General features: G+C 53.4%; 3 protein-coding genes and 1 long non-coding RNA gene across 7 annotated transcripts; 3 read left to right on the forward strand and 1 right to left on the reverse strand.

Moving 5' to 3' along the window:
- Nucleotides 1-63: 63 nt before the first annotated feature.
- Nucleotides 64-8,758, forward strand: LOC103463271 (leucine-rich repeat-containing protein 39). Of its 2 annotated transcripts, none has more exons than XM_017304379.2 (9): nt 64-184; nt 2,332-2,494; nt 2,784-2,892; nt 2,962-3,118; nt 3,201-3,337; nt 3,403-3,548; nt 3,656-3,808; nt 8,116-8,262; nt 8,590-8,758. In XM_017304379.2, exons 2-9 carry the CDS (start codon nt 2,370-2,372, stop codon nt 8,597-8,599), a joined length of 984 nt encoding a protein of 327 aa, XP_017159868.1. In that variant the 5' UTR covers nt 64-184; nt 2,332-2,369; the 3' UTR covers nt 8,600-8,758. The 2 variants fall into 2 exon arrangements, with proteins under 2 accessions (XP_017159868.1, XP_008404740.1); XM_008406518.3 differs by having other exon boundaries at nt 78-184; nt 2,329-2,494.
- Nucleotides 8,718-12,949, reverse strand: LOC103463270 (tRNA methyltransferase 13). Its single transcript, XM_081605851.1, has 11 exons — nt 12,817-12,949; nt 12,659-12,711; nt 12,519-12,585; nt 11,455-11,514; nt 11,314-11,383; nt 11,124-11,230; nt 10,837-11,034; nt 10,657-10,729; nt 10,513-10,587; nt 9,109-10,450; nt 8,718-9,030 (listed from the first exon to the last, which is right to left on the reverse strand). Exons 1-11 carry the CDS (start codon nt 12,925-12,927, stop codon nt 8,859-8,861), a joined length of 2,328 nt encoding a protein of 775 aa, XP_081461977.1. The 5' UTR covers nt 12,928-12,949; the 3' UTR covers nt 8,718-8,858.
- Nucleotides 8,959-22,218, forward strand: map1sa (microtubule-associated protein 1Sa). 3 transcript variants are annotated; one of them, XM_017304372.2, is made up of 7 exons: nt 8,959-9,066; nt 16,178-16,279; nt 16,779-16,861; nt 16,927-17,067; nt 17,163-20,064; nt 20,502-20,710; nt 20,785-22,218. In XM_017304372.2, exons 1-7 carry the CDS (start codon nt 9,003-9,005, stop codon nt 20,938-20,940), a joined length of 3,657 nt encoding a protein of 1,218 aa, XP_017159861.2. In that variant the 5' UTR covers nt 8,959-9,002; the 3' UTR covers nt 20,941-22,218. The 3 variants fall into 3 exon arrangements, with proteins under 3 accessions (XP_017159861.2, XP_008404736.2, XP_017159860.2); XM_008406514.3 differs by lacking the exon at nt 8,959-9,066 and adding an exon at nt 13,762-13,894; XM_017304371.2 differs by lacking the exon at nt 8,959-9,066 and adding an exon at nt 13,762-13,894 and having other exon boundaries at nt 17,163-20,031.
- Nucleotides 11,551-11,939, forward strand: LOC145551355 (uncharacterized). Its single transcript, XR_014087154.1, has 3 exons — nt 11,551-11,640; nt 11,712-11,733; nt 11,800-11,939. It is a non-coding gene; the product is annotated as an uncharacterized LOC145551355 (long non-coding RNA).
- Nucleotides 22,219-22,425: the final 207 nt, after the last annotated feature.

The raw sequence follows: 22,425 nt of genomic DNA on the forward strand, positions 1-22,425 counted from the left end.
TTCTGGTCCAATACGGTTCTGGTCCAACAACAGGGAGACGCCAGTCTTGCACATTCCTACAGGAAGCAGCTGCCGTCAGATCCGGGTCACGTGACCCGGCAGTCGGGTCACGTGACCCGGTCTATTCTTGGCCAGCAGATCGGAGGTCGGGTTGCAGCATGAAGGACGGCGGCAGAGCTCCAAGGTGAGAATCAGAATTTTACTAACAGTCTGGTTCCAGAACTGGCCAACCGGACTCTGGTTCTCCAGAGATCCAGATAAAACGGCCTCCTGGTTCCGGAGGTCCAGTTTAGAACTGGGTCACAGAAGCCCAGCTGCTCACGTTTCCAGCAGTTTGTGGTTGTTAAAGGGCCAGAATCACGTAAAATCTTTCACGTCTTCGAGTTGCACTGATTCAACCTCCCAGGTGGTAAACACCTGGGTGGCCATAGCCCCGCCTTCAAGACGCAGCTCAATTCCTTCAGACTAGCCAGCAGCAATTAGCAGTGACTGCTAGCACGATGCAATGTCCTAACGTGTATAACGGGGACGCAAACGAGCCGATCAAACGTCTAATTTTAGTTTCATCAACGAGACTCTGAATCCAGATTCATGACCAGCTGATTGGTTCCAGCCTGTCAGCCAAGCATCAGGGTCACCGAGACCAGAGCTTCTGCCTCAGGAGCTCAATAAATCTCTGATTTGGGACGACTGGGAGCAGCGGGAGAATCCTGCAGGCCAGTCCTCAGCCCCAGAGTCATGAGTACGCAGACGCCTCAGTGAGCGGCCTGGCTCGTTGCTGCCATGCGTCACGTCTGCCATGTTGAATGGGATCTTGGTGCCAGTGAGCTAATAGTGTTCTGAACAGAATATAAAGGTCCATGTCAGATATTGCTGCCAACTGTAAATGAGCATTTGCTGACATTGTACCAAAGTAACATTTATCTTGGTTTGTGTTTAACATTTAGTCCAGCCTGCAGTCAGTGAGCATCAGTACTCAGTGAGTTATTTACTCAGTGCATTGTGGGACATGTCCACTGGGTCATCAGACGAGATGAGACAATAAACGGCCCCAACATGTCGCGTCACGTCATAAAGCCTCAGATGTCGTGGAGCCGGTGGCCTGTTGGACGTCCAGCAGAGGACGTTTGGATCCTCGGTGCAGCTCCTGGTACCGGCGGAGCTGCGGTTCCTACCGCGGCCACCAGGGGGCCCAGAGCTGCGGTTCCTACCGCGGCCACCAGGGGACCCAGAGCTGCGGTTCCTACCGCGGCCACCAGGGGGCCCAGAGCTGCGGTTCCTACCGCGGCCACCAGGGGGCCCAGAGCAACTTATTATAATTTCTACATGCATTGTCAAATATATATTAATGTAAAAACAAGTCACTTCACAATGAAATTGTGTGTTTTTGATATTATAATTAAATAAATTATTACTAAAAAAAGAAAAAAAAGAAAATCAGCTCCACTGAGGGGCCCTTAGTGGCCTTGGGGCCCTAAGCAGCTGCTTAGTTTGCTTGTCCCTTGGTCCGGCCCTGCATCGACGTATTTGTATCTGTGCTCAGCCCGTTCAGAGATTCTTGCTGATTTTCCGTTTCAGGTTCACTGATCACAGCATTAAACTCGACATAACCTGAAGCACCAACAGCGAGTTTAAACTTCCACGCAGGTGTTCTGACTGTCTGTCAGACCTGAAAATCCAACATACTTTATGCCAGGGGCGCCGCCACGAATCTTCAGTTTGAATCTGCACAGCTCTGTGCTATGCTAGCTGCAGCACAGCTCTGTGCTACGCTAGCTGCAGCACGGCTCTGTGCTATGCTAGCTGCAGCACGGCTCTGTGCTATGCTAGCTGCAGCACGGCTCTGTGCTATGCTAGCTGCAGCACGGCTCTGTGCTATGCTAGCTGCAGCACGGCTCTGTGCTACGCTAGCTGCAGCACAGCACAGAGTGAGGGGGAGGAAGGATGAGCAGCACCATGAGGTTGTGATTGACAGCACTAAAACTCTCCTGTTGTTTCTAGCACACGTCACCATGAAGCTCCAAGCAGGAACCATTTCATGCAGATCCAGGAGCTTCAGGACAAAACGGATGTGTTTTTGGTCTGAGGGGAAACATTAAATTTTTACTGCTAAAAACAATCTTTGAAAATACAATATGACTAATTTTGTATTTGACAGGACCCAAAGTTCATTTTATTTTATTTATATGAACAAAATATAACTAATTAAATTGTGGAGGGCCCCCTGCTGGTCAGGGCCCCTAGAATGGTCATCCCGCGCCCCTGCCTTATGGTAATGCGCATGCGCACATCGATGTTACGTCACATACTGTCCTCCTGCGTCCTCAGCAGAGGTTGAGGAAGACGTCCAGAGGTCAGAGGTCGACATCATGGTGGGCGTGGCGGCGTGTGGCTCGGTGAGCTCCATCAAAGCTCTGTGGGAAACGCGGATCCAGAGACGGAGGCAGGAGGAGGAGCAGAGGGGGAGACCGTCCAGGGGCGGGGCCACCGGCAGGTTAGACCCCGCCCACTCACTCCTATTGGTTGATATCATCATTGGTTTAATCCCGGGTGGTTGTCATGGTAACGGAGTTATGGAGTCCTGTTTGTGTTCAGACACCATGAATCTGGACTGGGACCAGTATGGCTCCACATACTGGTTCCAGTTCATAAGAACCGGACCGGGCCGGACCAGGAGAATGGTGTCCAGAACCAAACTGAGATCAGAGGTTCTTCAGAACCAGGATCAGTAGTCGGGTTCTGGTGGGATCAGTTCCTAACTGCGGTGACCCGTTCTGGACCAGGCTGAGCGTCCAGGTCTGGGAGGACCAGGCGGTTCTGGCCCGCCTCAGGGAGAAGCTGCAGACAGAAGATGGACGGCTGGTTCTCCGGATAGAACAAGAGGAGTGGAAGGTACCGCCCAGGGACCAGCCCGGTTCCCTGGTCCAGAACATCCTGTTGACCCTTCTGTGTTTGTCTCAGAACCTGCCGGCATGTCTGGTTCGGTTCGTCCAGGTCCAGGAGTGGCAGATCCACAGAACCGGCCTGCTGAAGGTTCCGCCTTTCATCTGCAGCTTCCAGAATCTCTTGGTTCTGGACCTGTCCCGGAACGCCATCACCGAGATTCCGCAGCAGATCGGTAAGCACCGACTGGGCCCAGGTGACCCATACTGGTTCTATCCAGCCTCTGAACACCTGTCGTGACCCGGTTCTCTTCTCAGGGAAGCTGACCCGGCTCAGAGAGCTGCTGCTGAGCTACAACCGGATCCGAGTCGTTCCTGAAGAACTCGGTGGCTGTGAGATTCTGGAGAGGCTGGAGCTGGCCATGAACCGGGACCTGAAGGAGCTCCCAGACCAGGTACCAGACCAGGTCCCAGTACAGTCTGGGTCCGGTCCAGTTGACCCGTCTCTGTTGGTCTCCAGCTGAGGAAGTTGGTTCGGCTGCAGCACCTGGATCTGTCCATGAACGACTTCGTCTCGCTGCCAGATTGTGTCGTCGCCCTGCCGGCGCTGCAGTGGCTCGACATGGGCGGCAACCGCCTGCAGCAGTTGCCTGACGACATCCACAGGTAGGGACACCTGAGCCCCGCCCCCTGTGGCGCTGAGCTCCGCCCCCTGTGGCGCTGAGCTCCGCCCCCTGTGGCCCAGTGGACCAATGGGACGTGTCTGTCCTCAGGATGCAGATGCTGCAGACGCTGTGGCTGCAGAGGAATGAGCTGCAGATCCTGCCAGAGAACATCAGCAGGATGTCCAGACTGGACACGCTGGTCCTCAGCAGCAACAGGCTGAGGGACATCCCATCCCTGATGGAGGACATGACCAACCTCAGGTAAACGTTCATCTGTCTCAGTCCCCGAAGACGTCAGCGCTGCAACAGCAGGATCGAACAAACGAAACCCGTCTTCAGCTCAAGCCTCTAGACAAGCCTCACATTTGGTTCAGCTGTCGGAGACGAACATGTCCAAGACCTACATGTCCAAGACCTGCATGTCCAAGACCTACAGGTCCAAGACCTGCATGTCCAAGACCTACATGTCCAAGACCTACATGTCCAAGACCTGCATGTCCAAGACCTGCATGTCCAAGACCTACATGTCCAAGACCTACATGTCCAAGACCTGCATGTCCAAGACCTACATGTCCAAGACCTACATGTCCAAGACCTGCATGTCCAAGACCTGCATGTCCAAGACCTGCATGTCCAAGACCTACATGTCCAAGACCTGCATGTCCAAGACCTACATGTCCAAGACCTTCATGTCCAAGACCTGCATGTCCAAGACCTACATGTCCAAGACCTGCATGTCCAAGACCTGCATGTCCAAGACCTACAGGTCCAAGACCTGCATGTCCAAGACCTACATGTCCAAGACCTACATGTCCAAGACCTGCATGTCCAAGACCTGCATGTCCAAGACCTACATGTCCAAGACCTGCATGTCCAAGACCTACAAGTCCAAGACCTGCAGGTCCAAGACCTGCAGGTCCAAGACCTACATGTCCAAGACCTGCATGTCCAAGACCTGCATGTCCAAGACCTACATGTCCAAGACCTACATGTCCAAGACCTGCATGTCCAAGACCTGCATGTCCAAGACCTGCATGTCCAAGACCTACAGGTCCAAGACCTACATGTCCAAGACCTGCATGTCCAAGACCTACAGGTCCAAGACCTACAGGTCCAAGACCTACATGTCCAAGACCTGCATGTCCAAGACCTGCATGTCCAAGACCTACAGGTCCAAGACCTACATGTCCAAGACCTGCATGTCCAAGACCTGCATGTCCAAGACCTACATGTCCAAGACCTGCATGTCCAAGACCTGCATGTCCAAGACCTGCATGTCCAAGACCTACATGTCCAAGACCTACATGTCCAAGACCTGCATGTCCAAGACCTACAGGTCCAAGACCTACATGTCCAAGACCTGCATGTCCAAGACCTGCATGTCCAAGACCTACATGTCCAAGACCTGCATGTCCAAGACCTACATGTCCAAGACCTGCATGTCCAAGACCTGCATGTCCAAGACCTACAGGTCCAAGACCTACATGTCCAAGACCTGCATGTCCAAGACCTACATGTCCAAGACCTGCATGTCCAAGACCTGCATGTCCAAGACCTACAGGTCCAAGACCTACAGGTCCAAGACCTACATGTCCAAGACCTGCATGTCCAAGACCTGCATGTCCAAGACCTGCATGTCCAAGACCTACAGGTCCAAGACCTGCATGTCCAAGACCTGCATGTCCAAGACCTGCATGTCCAAGACCTACATGTCCAAGACCTGCATGTCCAAGACCTACAGGTCCAAGACCTACATGTCCAAGACCTACAGGTCCAAGACCTGCATGTCCAAGACCTAAATGTCCAAGACCTGCATGTCCAAGACCTACAGGTCCAAGACCTGCATGTCCAAGACCTGCATGTCCAAGACCTGCATGTCCAAGACCTACATGTCCAAGACCTGCATGTCCAAGACCTAAATGTCCAAGACCTGCATGTCCAAGACCTGCATGTCCAAGACCTGCATGTCCAAGACCTACATGTCCAAGACCTGCATGTCCAAGACCTACAGGTCCAAGACCTGCATGTCCAAGACCTGCATGTCCAAGACCTGCATGTCCAAGACCTACAGGTCCAAGACCTGCATGTCCAAGACCTGCATGTCCAAGACCTACAGGTCCAAGACCTACATGTCCAAGACCTACAGGTCCAAGACCTGCATGTCCAAGACCTACAGGTCCAAGACCTGCATGTCCAAGACCTACATGTCCAAGACCTGCATGTCCAAGACCTGCATGTCCAAGACCTGCATGTCCAAGACCTACATGTCCAAGACCTGCATGTCCAAGACCTAAATGTCCAAGACCTGCATGTCCAAGACCTGCATGTCCAAGACCTGCATGTCCAAGACCTACATGTCCAAGACCTGCATGTCCAAGACCTACAGGTCCAAGACCTGCATGTCCAAGACCTGCATGTCCAAGACCTGCATGTCCAAGACCTACAGGTCCAAGACCTGCATGTCCAAGACCTGCATGTCCAAGACCTACAGGTCCAAGACCTACATGTCCAAGACCTGCATGTCCAAGACCTACATGTCCAAGACCTACAGGTCCAAGACCTACATGTCCAAGACCTGCATGTCCAAGACCTGCATGTCCCCGTGAGACCAGGACGGTTCTGAGCTGCTCCAGAACCACAACAGACAACAAGCCATCAAACAGTTTGGCAAAATCAAAAGAATCTGTAAATTCAAAGTGTCTGAGAATCGTTGAGGAAAATTGAATATTCTGAGTTTCATACAGTTCATCATACATGTGAACACGTTATTTTGAGTAAAACTCCTAATTTAGAACAGGTTTGTGTTCATGATTTAATCTGAAACTGTTGATGGGTCAGTTCCCAACGCCAGGAGGAGCGATGGAGACCTGCAGGGAGCGTTTGGCTGTCAGAGGTCAGGAGGCCATTTTAGGCGGTTTCACCTGGACGAGCAAGAGAGAGAGAGAAGTTTGTTCTGTTCACAAAGTCATAAAGTTTCCAAACGAGCATCTGGTGTGAAAACAACAGAGAATCTAAAACCACCATCATCTAATTCATTCTGAGATTGTGATGTCTGCCAGTTCATCAGAATCAAATAGAAAATGTTTTTAGTGTTTGAAAACTGCTCAGGTGTTTTATAGAAGGTTGTTGGGAAACGATTCTTTCATTGGATAGGATAAACCAGGAGCCCCAAACCTTTACCTGAGGGCCACATGACGTCTCTCTGCTGGGGGCCGGAGTCAGTTTGGAACAGAAAGACTGCAGGAGAGCCTACATGTAAAAATGTATTGTTTTCCAGAAAGAACAAATAATCCTCTCTGGGTTCTTCACAGAACAAATCCAGGAAGGATTATAATCCGTATTTTCTAACTATTAAACCAGGTTTTCCACACCATGCAGCAGCAGCAGCAGAGGGGCGAACTGCCAACATCTGGGTCAGAACAGGTCGACTGAATATCACATTTATTACGGCTGAAAATAAAAAGTTTCCAAGTTTAGATTTAAATGAACTGATTAGTTTCTGAACCGTAACGGTAACAAAGTGCTGATCCTTCGTGTTGCTACTAGCTAAATGTGCTAAATGAAAACGGGCTCCTTCTTCTTCTTCTTCTTTAGATTTCAGCAGCAGCTTGCATCCATTATTGTTGCTCTACTGCCACCTACTGGATCCTAATATCTATACCTCAGATTCTCATAATGATCCCAGTATTTTAATAAAACTAAAAATCTTCTTTTTCCCCTCAATGCTATTTAACTGATCAACAACATTCTCAAATTTCAATTCCCTATTAAAACCTAATTCTGTTTTAATGGGCGCTTTCTTCTTTTATTTCCAATTTGGACTTCCAATCATTCACTTCCTGCTAGAGAGCCCCCTGGTGGTGGAAGAAAAATCCACATATAAGCAGCTTATAGTCTGGAAAATATGGAAAACAATCTGAATTCTCTGGTATTGTTCAGGGGCTGGACCAAATGTGGAGGCGGGCCGGATTCGGCCCGCGGGCCGTAGTTTGGGGTTTCACACTAATCTGTGAAAAACATGAAACGGTTCAGGACAGATGAGGAACTTTGTCCTGTGTTCAGAAAGAGACAGTGAGAGACGTCTTCCAGTTGGACCAGCAGATATATAAAATATAAAATCACACCTTTAAGTAAACGTTCAGATTTGCTGTTTTTGCTTTTGCAACTCTCCAAAAACGCTTTGATGTTTGAAGTGCTAATGAGATTTTATACTTTTAAATGTCAGAATAAACTCTGAAGACGTGGAGCTTTGACTTGTCCGTGTCCAGAGAGACGCGTCTCTGCCTCTCCGTGGCTTTTGTGTCCACGCAGGAGGAGGACAGGGACTAACGAGCCAGAAGCTCATGGTTCTATTCTTACAGACTGTGGACAGACTGTCCAACCGCAGGACAGACTGTCCAACCGCAGGACAGACTGTCCAACCGCAGGACAGACTGTCCAACTGCAGGACAGACTGTCCAACTGCAGGACAGACTGTCCAAGTTGGGCAATCTGCAGTGCGTCAGTCCCAGGTCGGTCTCTCATGTCTCAGGCTCATGGACTGATTCTGCGCCGTCTCTTGTGGACAGGTTTGTGAATTTCCGGGACAACCCTCTGATTGTGGACGTGTCTCTGCCCCTGAGGACGGAGGACGGGGAAGACGACCGGGAGATGTTTGGACGGGACTTCATGCTCACCTACATCCAGGAGAAACGACGCCGTGCTGAGCCTCCACCGTTAGTACCGCCGGTTCTGATGGTACCGCCGGGTCTGATGGTACCGCTGGGTCTGATGGTCCCGCCGGGTCTGATGGTACCGCCGGTTCTGATGGTACCGCCGGGTCTGATGGTACCGCTGGGTCTGATGGTACCGCCGGGTCTGGACTCTAACCCTTACTAGTAAACTGCTTCAGCTGTAACCGGGTCACCACGGCAGAACCTGACCCACTAACTGGATTAACGGAACCATCCGACCCAAACATTAACCTCCATGTTGATCACGGTCTAATGGTACCACTAACCGGGCCGGCGGGTTCTGACGTCTTTCTGTTATGGACCTTTCAGAGACGGATGAAGACCAGCCCAGACATGACCCGGTTCAGCTCGGCCCCTCTACCGCCTGATTCCGGTGAACCGGATCAGAACCAGAACCCAGTTTGGATCAAGAGACAGAATTGAAATCAGAACCTGGAGCTGATCAAGTTTGACTTTAATAAACGGGTTCTGATCCACAGACTGTCGCTTTTATTACAGCTGCTGGTTCCGGACAGGAACCAGACCCTAGCAGGTCCGGTCCAGCAGGGCGTGAACCAGGCCAGAACCGGGCGAGTCCGTCAGGACGAGGGCAGGGCGGTCAGCAGAACGTTCTCCAAGGTCACCTCTGCGTCTATGTAGCCAATCAGACGACTGCTGAAGCCTCTGGTCCGCAGGAAGTCCCGCCTACCGCTGTCGATCAGCAGCTTACAGAGCCGACCCAGATGCTCCCGTTCTGCCGCCGACCAGAACCTGCAGAACCACAGGAGGATGGATCAGAACCAGGAGGTACTGCTGCTCCAGAACCGCCAGCAGAAATCAAAGCTTTACCTGCTCAGCGCCGCCAGCTGCTCCGCTTCTTCACGACCTTCAGCCGCTCCGCTCTGATTGGCTGCTCCGCTGTGACTGGCCGCTCCGCTGTGACTGGCCGCTCCGCTCTGATTGGCCGCTCCGCTCTGATTGGCCGCTCCGCTGTGACTGGCCGCTCCGCTGTGATTGGCCGCTCCGCTGTGACTGGCCGCTCCGCTCTGATTGGCCGCTCCGCTGTGATTGGCCGCTCCGCTGTGATTGGCCGCTCCGCTGTGATTGGCCGCTCCGCTCTGATTCGCCGCTCCGCTGTGACTGGCCGCTCCGCTGTGATTGGCCGCTCCGCTGTGACTGGCCGCTCCGCTCTGATTGGCTGCTCCGCTGTGACTGGCCGCTCCGCTCTGATTGGCCGCTCCGCTCTGATTGGCCGCTCCGCTGTGACTGGCCGCTCCGCTGTGATTGGCCGCTCCGCTCTGACTGGCCGCTCCGCTGTGATTGGCCGCTCCGCTGTGATTGGCCGCTCCGCTCTGATTGGCCGCTCCGCTGTGATTGGCCGCTCCGCTGTGATTGGCCGCTCCGCTCTGATTGGCCGCTCCGCTCTGACTGGCCGCTCCGCTCTGATTGGCCGCTCCGCTCTGATTGGCCGCTCCGCTCTGATTGGCCGCTCCGCTGTGATTGGCCGCTCCGCTGTGATTGGCCGCTCCGCTGTGATTGGCCGCTCCGCTCTGACTGGCCGCTCCGCTCTGATTGGCCGCTCCGCTCTGATTGGCCGCTCCGCTCTGACTGGCCGCTCCGCTCTGATTGGCCGCTCCGCTGTGACTGGCCGCTCCGCTGTGATTGGCCGCTCCGCTGTGATTGGCCGCTCCGCTCTGATTGGCCGCTCCGCTGTGACTGGCCGCTCCGCTGTGATTGGCCGCTCCGCTGTGACTGGCCGCTCCGCTCTGATTGGCCGCTCCGCTCTGACTGGCCGCTCCGCTCTGATTGGCCGCTCCGCTCTGATTGGCCGCTCCGCTCTGATTGGCCGCTCCGCTGTGACTGGCCGCTCCGCTGTGATTGGCCGCTCCGCTGTGACTGGCCGCTCCGCTGTGATTGGCCGCTCCGCTGTGATTGGCCGGCGGGCCGCAGGTGGCCCAGCTGGACATGCGGCAGAAGGCGGAGAACTCGGCGGGTCCGAGTCCTCTCTGGAGGAAGAACTGCTGACCCACGTAGTGACGCCACTCACAGCGGTGGTGGCAGCATAATGCCACGGCCAGGCCCAGAACCGGACCAGTACCAGAGTTGAGCTCTGGCCCTCTGAGGCGCTTGGGAAGCGGCTGGGTGCCTGGTCGGGTTCCGGCCGTGTCCAGTAGGCAGCGCAGGGCCAGATCTGGGGGCAGAACCAGAACCAGAACTGGGATCTAGCAGCTGAATTGGACCTGCAGCTCTCACCTGTCGCCGCTCCGCAGAGATGCTTCCCGACTCCCACCAGTGGCAGCGCTTTCTCCCTCAGCACTGGAACTTTACCTGCATAAAACCGGGTCAGAACCGGGTCAGAACCAGCACTGCAGAGCCTCAGAAGATGCCGGGTCTTACTCAGGTCCAGGTGCTGAATGTCCACTTGTAGCCGCTCAAATGGGTCTGCAGAACCCTGGTGCTTCCCGTCCACCTGAAGAAGGGAAAAGGTGAGAGGGGCAGGTCCAGTTCTAGTTCTGGTCGGTTTCATGGTTTACATCAATATTTATCGGACCGGTTCTGGTTCCCTGGTTCTCCTACCTTGAAGCGGGTGCTGCAGCGCTCCACCAGCAGCAGCTGGAGGTCCTGGCTGGTTTCCATGGCGACGCCCTGACCCTCAGGGTTCTGCAGGGCCCGGTGGATCCAGTGGGACAGCTTTCCCCGCCCAGCGCCGAATTCCACAAAGCAGCGCCCCCTGCTGAGCAGACCCAGCTCCTGCAGGTGACCTAGGAGGGAGGCCTGAACACACCTGGCCGTCAGACAGGCTCCGCCCCCTCAGAGGGGACCGGCTCGTCGATTGGTTCGTCTCCACTGGCGTCTGCCCTCACCTGTTGCTTCAGGTGTTTGTGGGCGGAGCCTCCGTTCCTTGGGTCAGACAGTTCTTCCTGGAGGACGGGATGGGACAGAGTCCTGTCCTCCACGTCCTGCTGAAGACCTGCAGGGGGACATGGACTAACCAGGTCCTTTTCTGGTTACCTGGTTACCTGGTTACCTGGTTACCTGGCATCAGAAACTCACCTTCAGCAGCTGCCTTCAGTTTCTCCACCAGAGACTCCAGATCTGCTCTGCTGCGCTCAGCCAGAGACACCTGATACACACCACCATCATCATCATCATCATCATCATCATCATCATCATCATCATCATCAGCCCTGTTACCTCTGGAAGCTCCTGATCTCTGTCAACTCGTCCTGCATTGATGTTCTCTACATAGTAGACCTGGAGAGAGAGAAAGAGGGTTGGATGGAGGTTTTATGGAGGTTGGATGGATGTTGGATGGAGGTTGGATGGAGGTTGGGTGGATAATGGATGGATGTTGGATGGAGGTTGGACGGTTGGATGGAGGTTGGATGGATGGATGGATAATGGTTGGATGGATAATGGATGGATGGAGGTTGGATGGATGTTGGATGGAGGTTGGATGGATGATGGATGGATGTTGGATGGAGGTTGGATGGAGGTTGGATGGATAATGGATGGATGTTGGATGGAGGTTTTATGGAGGTTGGATGGAGGTTGGATGGTTGGATGGATGGATAATGGTTGGATGGATAATGGATGGATGGAGGTTGGATGGATGTTGGATGGATAATGGATGGATGAAGGTTGGATGGAGGTTGGATGGATGATGGATGGATGTTGGATGGAGGTTTTATGGAGGTTGGATGGTTGGATGGATGGATAATGGATGGATGGATAATGGATGGATGGAGGTTGGATGGATGAAGGTTAGATGGTTGGATGGATGGAGGTTGGATGGTTGGATGGAGGTTTTATGGTTGGATGGATGGATGGATGGATGGATAATGGTTGGATGGATAATGGATGGATGGAGGTTGGATGGATGGATGGATGGATGGATGGATGGATGGATGGAGGTTGGATGGAGGTTGGATGGATGGAGGTTGGATGGATGGAGGTTGGATGGATGGAGGTTGGATGGATGGAGGTTGGATGGATGATGGATGGAGGTTTTATGGACGGTTGGATGGAGGTTGGACGGTTGGATGGTTGGATGGATGGATGGTTGGATGGAGGTTGGACGGTTGGATGGATGGAGGTTGGATGGATGAAGGTTAGATGGTTGGATGGATGGAGGTTGGATGGATGGATAATGGATGGATGGATGGAGGTTTGATGGTTGGATGGATGGATGGAGGTTTTATGGACGGTTGGATGGATGGATAATGGATGGATGAAGGTTAGATGTTGGATGTTCTCACGGGTCGGGGTTTCTCTCTAGAGTTGCATTTCTTCAGGTGCTTCTCCAGGTTCTGTTGGGCCACAGTGCTGTAGACAGAACAGATTCTGATTCCCGACCCGGTTCCCAGTCCAACCCAGACAGATCAGAACCAGGACTCACTGCTTGGGGTCCAGTGGACACGTGATCCTCCTGCTGCCACCGACCCCCTCCTCCTGAAACAGGAAACACGTCACAGTTTTAATGACGTAATTGTTGATCAGCGCACCGATCCAGATGAGACCTTTTTGGGAAGTAACTCCTGAATCCACGTGACTCACCATGGTCGCGTGCTCTCCGCAGAAGCTCCGCCCCTTTCCGGGGACCATCTTACAGAAGCGGTTTTTCTTCTGGACGAAGAAGCCGCATCTGCTGGGCAGAGGTGCCGCCATATTGGCCCTGGTGAGGCGTTCAGGGGCTCGGAGGGCTGTAAGAAAAAACAGGCAGTCACTGACAACAATACGGGGTCCACAGCGGAGTGGGGAAAATTACTGCTGACGTCTATCGGAGCTCCTGTAGTGGCGGAAACACGTCATGAACACGTGCTTTTGTCGTTTGCACAGCTCCTCCTTTAGTGTAGTGTAAGTCCTACTAATGTCATCACAATGAGGATAAAACGGATTTCTCATGTTTAATCGGACCCCTAACGAGCGGAGCTGTATCAATAACACATTAATATCTGTTTCCGTCTCAAACTCTGGACCAGTTCAAGTTAATACCAAAGTATTACTTTGTCTTCCTGCGGAGTTCCGACAGACCCAGAACCGGACACCAAAACGTCTTGAGTCCAGAGTTTTCCCAGAGAGACACGAGGCGTTCGGGTGACCAGGGAAGTGTGGGAAAAGTCAGTACATGCCGGCAGACCGATTGAAGTGGAAACAGTTTAAAAGTTATGTGAAAGAAAGCAGGAATATGTTCATAGTTTCGTTAGATAGCTACATTAAAGGCCTTTCCTGTTATTCTGCTGGAGTTTGCTGAATCCACTCAGAATGCAACCTTCTTTCTGGATTCAACTCCAACTGGGCCGAAATCAGTTTGATTTCTCATGGTCTCCTGTGATTGGACAGCGCACTGAGTTTCTGTTGGATCACGGTTAGGACAGTTCTGTTTGTGGTCTCTGATTGGCTGCAATGAAGCCGTCCACCCGCCTCCACCTCCCGTATTCATGTCAGGGCGGAGCTGAGCGTCAACGTGCGGAATGACGTTGGCTGCAAGCAGTCAGTGTGATGGCGGCGCAGCGGGGCGGCGGTCCCGGTCCTTCTCGGCCCGCAGTGGGTGCGGATCACTCGGTTCTGGTCGTGGTGGGAGCGCTCCAGCCCAGGGGACCGCTGGATCTCGTACTGCGACAGATAGAAGCAGGTGAGCGGATTCTGGAGGACTGAAGAACCGAACTGTAGGGCGGGAGGTCTGTGAGCTTTTCAAAATAAAAGCATTCGGCTATTGCAGTTCGGACTAGCGCGGAGACCCGGATAAATTCAGAACCCGGTTCGGTTTTGCTTGGGTTTAGGCTCGGTGTGAAGAGCTGCACAGTGTCTTGAAGGCAGGTTTGAACTCTTAACAGAACTTTCTGTGGTCGGACAGAGCCATGCTATCGGGGTTAGCATCCTGGCTTTCTCTATCGGAAGCTGGCTTTTCAGAGTAAAGTGTCTATGAACTACAGGACTGAACCGAACCAGAATCAGTCTTACTGATCCTGATCCGGAAACATAAACTGGAATCTGGACCAAATCTTATTCAGTAACCAGAGATGGCCGGGTTCAGCCTGGTTCCGGCTGGTTGTGGCTCGGTTCTGACCCGCTTCTCTGAACGTCTGCACCTGGAGGAGCAACAGTTCTGTTTGCGGTGTGGTGAACCCAGGCCGGGTCCAGGATCTAGAACCAGAACATGCGTCTCCTCCTGGAGGAACCCAGGAGTCCATTCACCGAACCCAGTTCCCTGCAGACCCTCCCGAGCAGCAGCCCTCAGTCTGGACACGTCTAGTTCTGATTGGACCTGGAGAAGAACTGGTTCTGAGCCCAGGTTCTGGAGAACCTGCTGTGGTTCTGTAGCTGCTGGGCAGAAAGAGGAAGTTCTGTTTCTACATACCAACTTCCTGTTTGTTCAGGAAACGCTTGTTGGTCAAAGATAGGAAGAAAAAGCGATGGGTCACTCTGAGGAAACTGAGGCCTAACGGGACCTTTTTGTTCAGGTTCTGTTTTTCTCGGTAGTCCCTGCCGCGGTAGAAACTCTTTCCTCTAATATCTGTAAATAATAGTATTATAACAAAACAGGACAGAAAACCCTCAAACAGAAAGCAGATGCTGATAAGCAGCTAGCAAATTAAAACCTCCAGATTATCTGCTCATCCTTTCAATTTCATAGTTTCACATTCTGGATTATTTTAAAGTTCCATTGCTGTGATGAGAAATGGCTCCATAAACATGTGTTCACTGGATGACAAGTTCTGGATGAACTCAGATTTCAATAACGATGGAGGTTAAGAGGCTGACGGCTGGTCCGCCATCCTGAGCCAACAACTGTAATTGGCTTAAAGCTTCATGCTTCAACACATGCTAATGGTCACGGCAACAAGCCGGTGATGGCGAGATGTAAGCTAACCCTTAGCATTTTAGCTCATTTTAACATAAAATCTAAACTTTACACACTAAATGGAGTGTGACAGCGATAGTCAACATGCTGGTGATACCCCACATTAAGCTAGCCTTAGCATTTTAGCTTGTACATTAATGTTTGTGCACTGAATGGCCTCTGTCCATAATAGTCAACATAATAATGGTACTTCACATGTTATTGACTACTTTTTACTTCACCTTATCCATCCTTCCATCCATTTTCTGTACCCCTGTCCCTCAGTGGGGTCAGGAGATGCTGCTGCCTCTCCAGCTAATGTTCTGGGCGAGAGGCGGGGTCACCTGGACAGGTCGCCTGGACAGGTCACCTGGACGGGTCACCTGGACGGGTCACCTGGACAGGTCGCCAGTCTGTCGCAGGGCAACACAGAGACACAGGACACACAACCACACCTAGGGACAATTTAGAGAAACCAATTAACCTGTCATTCATGTTTCTGGACTGTGGGAGGGAGGAAGCTGGAGTACCCGGACAGAACCCACCATGCACAGGGAGAACATGGAGACTCCATGCAGAAAGACTGGGGCCGGGAATCGAACCCAGAACCTTCTTGCTGCAAGGCAACAGCTCTACCAACTGTGCCACTGTGCAGCGTCTTCACCTTAGCATTGTTGCTAATTTTCAGTTTCAGAACACAGCGCTGGGTTCCCACTGTGCAGCTCGGGTCGGCATGCAGCTCATGCCGACCCGGGTTCAAGGTGATCAGCGACTCCAGTGTAATTTCTGATTTCCACCCAGCTAGCTTAGTGACACCAACAGGCTTTCCTCTGCCTACATCCCCCAGAATGCCAGGCATTCCTGGATCAGAGTTCAGTGACATTATCAATTTGAATTGATATTGATCACAAGTCTTTGGTGATAGATATTGATATTGAAGCCAATGATTCCAAACCAACATTTCTGCTCATCCTAGTTGTCATTTTATTTACTAGTTCAGATCAAGAACGACTAGGTCTGTTAGGACCTGGTGATGATGATGATGATGATGACAAGGTGGTGTCTCTGTTCCAGGTGTGCGCTGCTGGCAGGCGGATCTAGACGTTGCGGTTCTGGATCAGCAGTTAAAGCTCTTCGTGTCGAGACATTCAGCTTTTCTGTCTGAAGACATCCGAGGTGAGGAACAAAGATCCTCTATTTACACAAGGTGCTCCTCTCGATACAGGGGTAGAACTATAGTGGGTGTAGTAGACCCCGCCATCATCGCGGTCGGGAACTAAAGTGGGCGGAGCTTTGTGATGAGGTGGAGCTTCAGGTGGAGCTTCCTGCAAGTGAGTGTAGATCAGCTGCTGCCTCAGTGTGAGCAGACCGACCAGAACCAGAACTTTACTGGCCCTCCTGCTGAAGAACGAGTGTGTGTGTGTGTGTGTGTGTGTGTGTGTGTGTGTGTGTGTGTATAAGCACATGAACCGGGTCAGCTGAGTCTCTGCTGAGCCGCCTGCAGGAACATCAGGGGCGTTTTCACCGCAGTTCTGGTTCTGACCCAGTTTCTGAACCACAAGACCAATGAGCAGAACCGGGCGCTGCCATTCTGTAACCAGGTTCTGGTTCTGACCCAGGGCACGGTCCGTCCAATTCTTCCTGCTGTGTAACAGATGTTCTGCTGGTCCTGCAGGTCAGCGGACCCTGCAGCACCGGGGAGAGGTTCTGGACACCCAGGTGGTTCTGAACCCGACCCAGAGCTTGGTCTGCTCAGAGGTGAGACTCTCATTGCATCTGGGTCTCCTCTGACGGACTCTAACGGACCTGTCGGTTCTGTTCAGGTCCAGCGGCTCCTCTGCGACCCGTCGCGCCACAAGCTGCTGGTTCTGGCGGGTCAGTGCGTGGAGAGCAGCGGCGAGTTGGTTCTGCAGCAGGGCGGATTCTCCAGCCAGGATCTGACCCAGATCCTGGCCGGTGACGAGGTGAGCGGTTCTGATTATTAGAACCAGCTTGTTCTAATGGTTAGAGTCAGCTGGTTCCGGTCCGTTTGGTAACAGTTGTGTCTCTGGTGCTGCAGGTGGTGGGTTCTGCTGACCCGGTTCTGAAGGCCTGTCTCACCCTCAGCTGCCCGGCCCATTGCCTCTGGACCGACACGGAGCTGCAGAACCTGCAGGTGCCGGTCTGTGTGCGGGTCAACCCGGGCCCGGTTCTGCCGGAGATGGAGGGCCTGCAGGAGTTCACAGAGTACCTGTCGGAGTCGCTGGAGTCCGGCTCGCCCTTTGACCTCCTGGAGCCGCCCGGCACCGCCGGCTTCCTCAAACTGTCGCGGCCCTGCTGCTACGTGTTCCCCGGCGGCCGCGGTGACTCCGCCTTCTTCGCCGTCAACGGCTTCAACGTGCTGGTGAATGGCGGATCCGATCCACGCGCCTGCTTCTGGAAGCTGGTCCGGCACCTGGACCGGGTCGACTCGGTGCTGCTGACCCACATGGGCGAGGACAACCTGCCGGGCCTGAACGCGTTGCTGCTACGGAAGGCAGCCGAGCAGAACCAGGAGGACGGGGACAACCGGGTCAGGAACCTGGTGTCCCCGGAGCTCGGCGTGGTGTTCTTCAACGCTCCCGGCAGACTGAAGTCCGTCCATCCAGAACCAGGCTGGCTGCGCGGCTGCGACCAGGCGGCTCTCGCCCTGTTGACCCTCCAGAAGCTGGGAGTGACTCCAGAACCTCTGAGCAGGCCTGGCGGGCCCGCCATAGAGCCGCTGATCCTGTTCCAGAAGATGGGAGTGGGCCGGCTGGAGCTGTACGTTTTGAACCCGGTCCGCGGGTCCAAGGACCTGGAGGCTCTGATGCAGCTGTGGCCCAACGGAGCAGACTCAGGAGCTGCAGAGCTTCCTCTGACCTGCCGGGTGTCCATCTGCGCCCTGCTGGTTTGGCACCCATCCAGAACCCAGGACCGGATCGTGCGAGTTCTCTTCCCCGGCTGCACGCCACAGGCCAAGATCCTGGACGCTCTGGACAAACTCGCTCATCTGGACTTCCTGAAACAGCCGACTGTCAGTCTGGAGGTTCTGGAAGCGTCCAAAACCCAGAAGCCACTGAGCCGCCAAGAGAGTCGCGAAAGTCTCAAGTCCCAGTCCAAAGACCCGAGACCCAACGGTGCCTTACAGAAAGATAGACGGTTCGAAGTCCGAAAACCTGAGCTGAAGACTAAGACCAAAGCAGGAGGGGACGCCACGACCAAGGATGCAGAAGAAAAAACTCAGATAAAGGACGTAGATCTGAAACCAAAGAGCACAAAAGCTGCTGAGAAATCAAATTCAAAGAGGGATGGGTCAAAGGAGGACAGGAAGGATGTGAAGAAGAAGGATGAGAAGGTGTCTGCTGCTTCTGGGAAGAAGGAAGAGGCTTCGGAGAAGAAGAAGGAAGCTCCAAAGAAGGACGCCACTATTCCTAAGACCAAGAATGAAGCGAAACCAGAACCAAAGAAAGACAGCAAGAAGGACAGTAGAACCGAGGAGAAGAAACCGGCAAAGTTACCAGTTAAAGAAGTAAAGAGAACCGGTGGAACCACTTCCTTAACCGGAGCTACTGACCAAAGGAAAGCTACAGGTAAAACCGGCAGTGTGAAGAAGGGCGGAATGCTTCCAAAGAAAGATGCCTTTAAAAAGGAGACGAGAGGGAAGTCGGGATCCCAGGAAAACCAGAAGACTTTAACGGTTGAGGTCACGACGGTGGAGTTTAACAACCTGGAGGATGCCAACGGGAACCGGGGCCCAAAGACTGCAGGGGCGTCCGAGGACACTTCCCTCAATGGGAACCAGATCTCCACCACGGAGAGTCCAGAGAAGTTCCGCTCTGTTGAGACTGATTCGCCTGGCGCCACCTCACGCATCACCAGAACACCAAAAGGTGAACTCAGAGTGAACTTCGACCTCAGTCCAGCAATGTTCCAGGTTGCAGAGGGTTCCCCCAGAGTCCAGGTAGAGAAAATCCTGGAGCCGTTTTCTCCTGCAGACTCTGCTCCGACCAGTGCCGGACACACTCCCTTCCACCCGTCCCCTGAAGACACGCCTGGTCTCAGCAGCCCGGGCGCCCGGGGATCCAGTCTGGGCTTTGAAGACTACAACCAGGGCGGGTCATGCAGAACCTCAGAGGTCAGCTCCCTGCCAGAAGGTGTGGAGAACTCCACTTCGTCTCAGGATAAATGCTCCAGCCTCCTGAGTCCGGCCAGGGACTCCTCCCAAACCATGACGTCCATGCCGGCGGAGGTTGGCTCCCCCCACTCCACCGAGGTTGACTGTTCCCTCTCGGTCTCCTCAGAGCCGGTCCCCTCTACCGGCACCAACACGGTTCTTCCCGGCGGGCCCACCCAGAACGGACGCTGTGGTTCTGGGGAGAACGTCCGCGGGGTGTCGGGACTCCCCTCCGAGGTTCCCCACGATGTTGACCTCTGCCTGGTGTCCCCCTGTGAGTTCCAGCACCACCCGACTTCTAGTGCCTCACCAGACCTATCCGACAATGACCCCTCCCCTCTCACCTCGGCCTGCAGCCAGGAGACCCCGCCCACTTCGGTCAGCGACTCTCTGCAGACTGCCACGGACTCCGACATGCCCCCCAGCACCGAGGAGTGTCCCTCCATCACCGCTGACCTGGACTCTGATGAAGACTCTGGCTTCCTCCGTCAGGCCAGTGATCTTCCCGGTCAGCGCTTCCTGCGGCGGACGGGACTCGACCCTCCACCGGCACCGGTTAAAGACCTGCCCCCTCTGCCGCTGCAGCGTGGCGCCTGCATGGCCGACCCCGAGGCTGACCGCGCCCTTAAGGCGTCCGGCGCCAGAAAGAAGCCTCTGCAGAGAACCACAACAGGAAGCAGCCGGTCCAAAGCCAGTTCCCCCGGCTCCCTGAGGACCGGACTCGACTCCAAGTCTTCGTCACGGAGTTTGCCTGGTGGATCCAAGGTCACGCCTTCAAGACTGTCAGGTAGATGAAGTCCTGGGAATCTTTAGATGGTTTCAGCCTGATCTCTGGACAAACCAGAACCAAACAAAGAGTCAGTTTCTGATTGGAGCCTTTAGCCTCCAATCAGAAAGTCTGTTTCTTCTTTCGGTTACGTTTCTGCAGGAAACAGGAATTTATCCTCAGCTTCCATGTTCATATTTTCAGTTTACTTTAGTCCATATTTAAATCACACATGATGAATGTTATGACTTCTGGTAATGTTTGGATTTGCTAATATTTAACTATCTGGATGTCAACTAATTTGTGCTTTGGGATCAATAATGTAGAATCTGATGGTTTAGAAAATCCCTCTGGCTCCCTCTGCTGGTCTCTGACTGACATCCTCACCTGCTGCATCTCACCTGCTGACCAAAATGCTGCTTCCTCTGAAACAACCCTCGTTGTTCTGTTCATGCCAGGTTCTGCTGGTCCTGAAGGTCCTGTGGTTTACGTGGACCTGGCCTACCTGCCATCTGGCTCCGCCTCCTCCACCATCGACCACGGCCTGTTCAAACGCCTGCGTGCTTCGTATTACATCATCAGCGGCGACGACCCGGCGAAGGAGGCGGCGATGAGGAGGATCCTAGAGGGCCTGCTGGTGGGGAAGAGCTCCTGGCCCGACGATCCGGTGGGTGGCGCCGTCCCGAACTTCCTCTCCTGATTGGACCTGCCCTCTGATCAGTCTGTCCCCCTGACTTTCAGGTGACCCTCATCCCCACCTTCGACTCGCTGGCCATGCACGAGTGGTACCAGGAGACGCATGAGCGGCAGCAGCAGCTGGCGGTGACGGTGCTGGGCAGCAACAGCACCGTCGCCATGCAGGACGAGACCTTCCCCGCCTGCAAGGTGGAGTTCTGAGCCAGGCTCCGCCCACCTCCTGCTGAGCATGCTCAGTTAGAAACGTTTGCTCCCTACTTTCTTCACCTGTGTGACATCATGGTCCCCCTCACATCCAGCCCCCACTGGATCAGAACCAGCAGCTAGAACCCGTCCTGTGGATCAGAACATGGATGGTTGAGCCGTTTTGACTAAAACAGTTTATGATTAGCATTAAACGCTACGATTAGCATCATGTTAAAATCTTGTTCCCGAGTCGTTGACATAATCACCATGTGGCCGCATCGTTTCCATGGCAACGCCACTAAAGCTACAACACGCTACATTTATCACACCGCAGTAGCGGAGGTGAAACATCGTAAAGAAACATCGTAAAGAATCATCGACCAAATCATTGTAACAAAACTGACACATTAAAATTAAACACTGTAAAAAAATGTAGGAAGGAAACACAGGAAAATGTAGATAAAGAAAACCCAACTGGACAGCCATGCTAATGCTAATGCTAAGCTAGCGACCATTCGTCACCGTGAAGAGCAGAACTTTTTACCAAGTGTCAGCCAATAAGCTGCTGCGCAGCCAGCTCTGCTAGCGCTGCTAGCTCTGCTAGCTCTGCTAGCGCTGCCAGCTCTGCTAGCTCTGCTAGCGCTGCCAGCTCTGCTAGCGCTGCCAGCTCTGCTAGCGCTGCTAGCGCTGCTAGCGCTGCAGGTTCCAATGCCAACATTAATATTCACAGCCACGCTGGTTCTGCTATGGTTCTGGTTCCGGCCGACCCAGTCGATCCCTGGGTCTTCATCTGCTGATGAACTGTAGCTCTGCTTCTGACTCGCCAACTTCTGAACAGAACCCAGTAATCATGGTTGTGCTGCGGTTCTGAAACTCTCAGGTTCTGTTAGCGGTTCTGTTCCTCCTGAAGGTTCTGACCCGGTAGGCGGTGGAACTGTTTTCTGGTCGGTTCTGACGCCTCCCCAGGTTCCGTCCATGCTGCCTCCGGCTGCAGCAGCAGTGCATCCTGGGAGCTGTAGTCAGTGTTTCTGCCTGTTTTAGTGAATCCTGACTGAATTCGCCTATTTATTTAATTTAACTGTCATGTCACAAAGTGTCCTGTAGGGCGGCGCCGTCCGCCCGGGCCGCTCGCCGGCTCTTAAAGCTGCAGACTTTTTTTATGCTCCTGATGGAACCAGAACCTGCTAATGTGGTTCTGGAGTGCCTTGGATCCTTTAGCCCCGCCCCCTCACCTGTCTGCTTCCTGGAACACTAAGGATGACCTTTCAGAATAAAAGTAGCTGTTGAACAGAATCTGTGTGGACTTTTATTTTGAAAGAGTGGTGTTTCAGAAAGTTTGATTTCCATCGGATCGTCTGATGCCCAGCAGAACCAGATGGAGCGCCGGGTACCTGGCCAGGTGAGTAGAACCAGAAGTACTCCGGTATCGTCTGATCGGGTCCAGAGCGGTTCTGGTTCTGGCCGGGTCTCTGAGACCATCTCAGAGTTCTCAAAAGAGAC

This window comes from Poecilia reticulata, chromosome 4 (genome assembly GCF_904066995.2).
Source record: "Poecilia reticulata chromosome 4, P_reticulata-male-v2, whole genome shotgun sequence".
Taxonomy (NCBI): domain Eukaryota; kingdom Metazoa; phylum Chordata; class Actinopteri; order Cyprinodontiformes; family Poeciliidae; genus Poecilia; species Poecilia reticulata.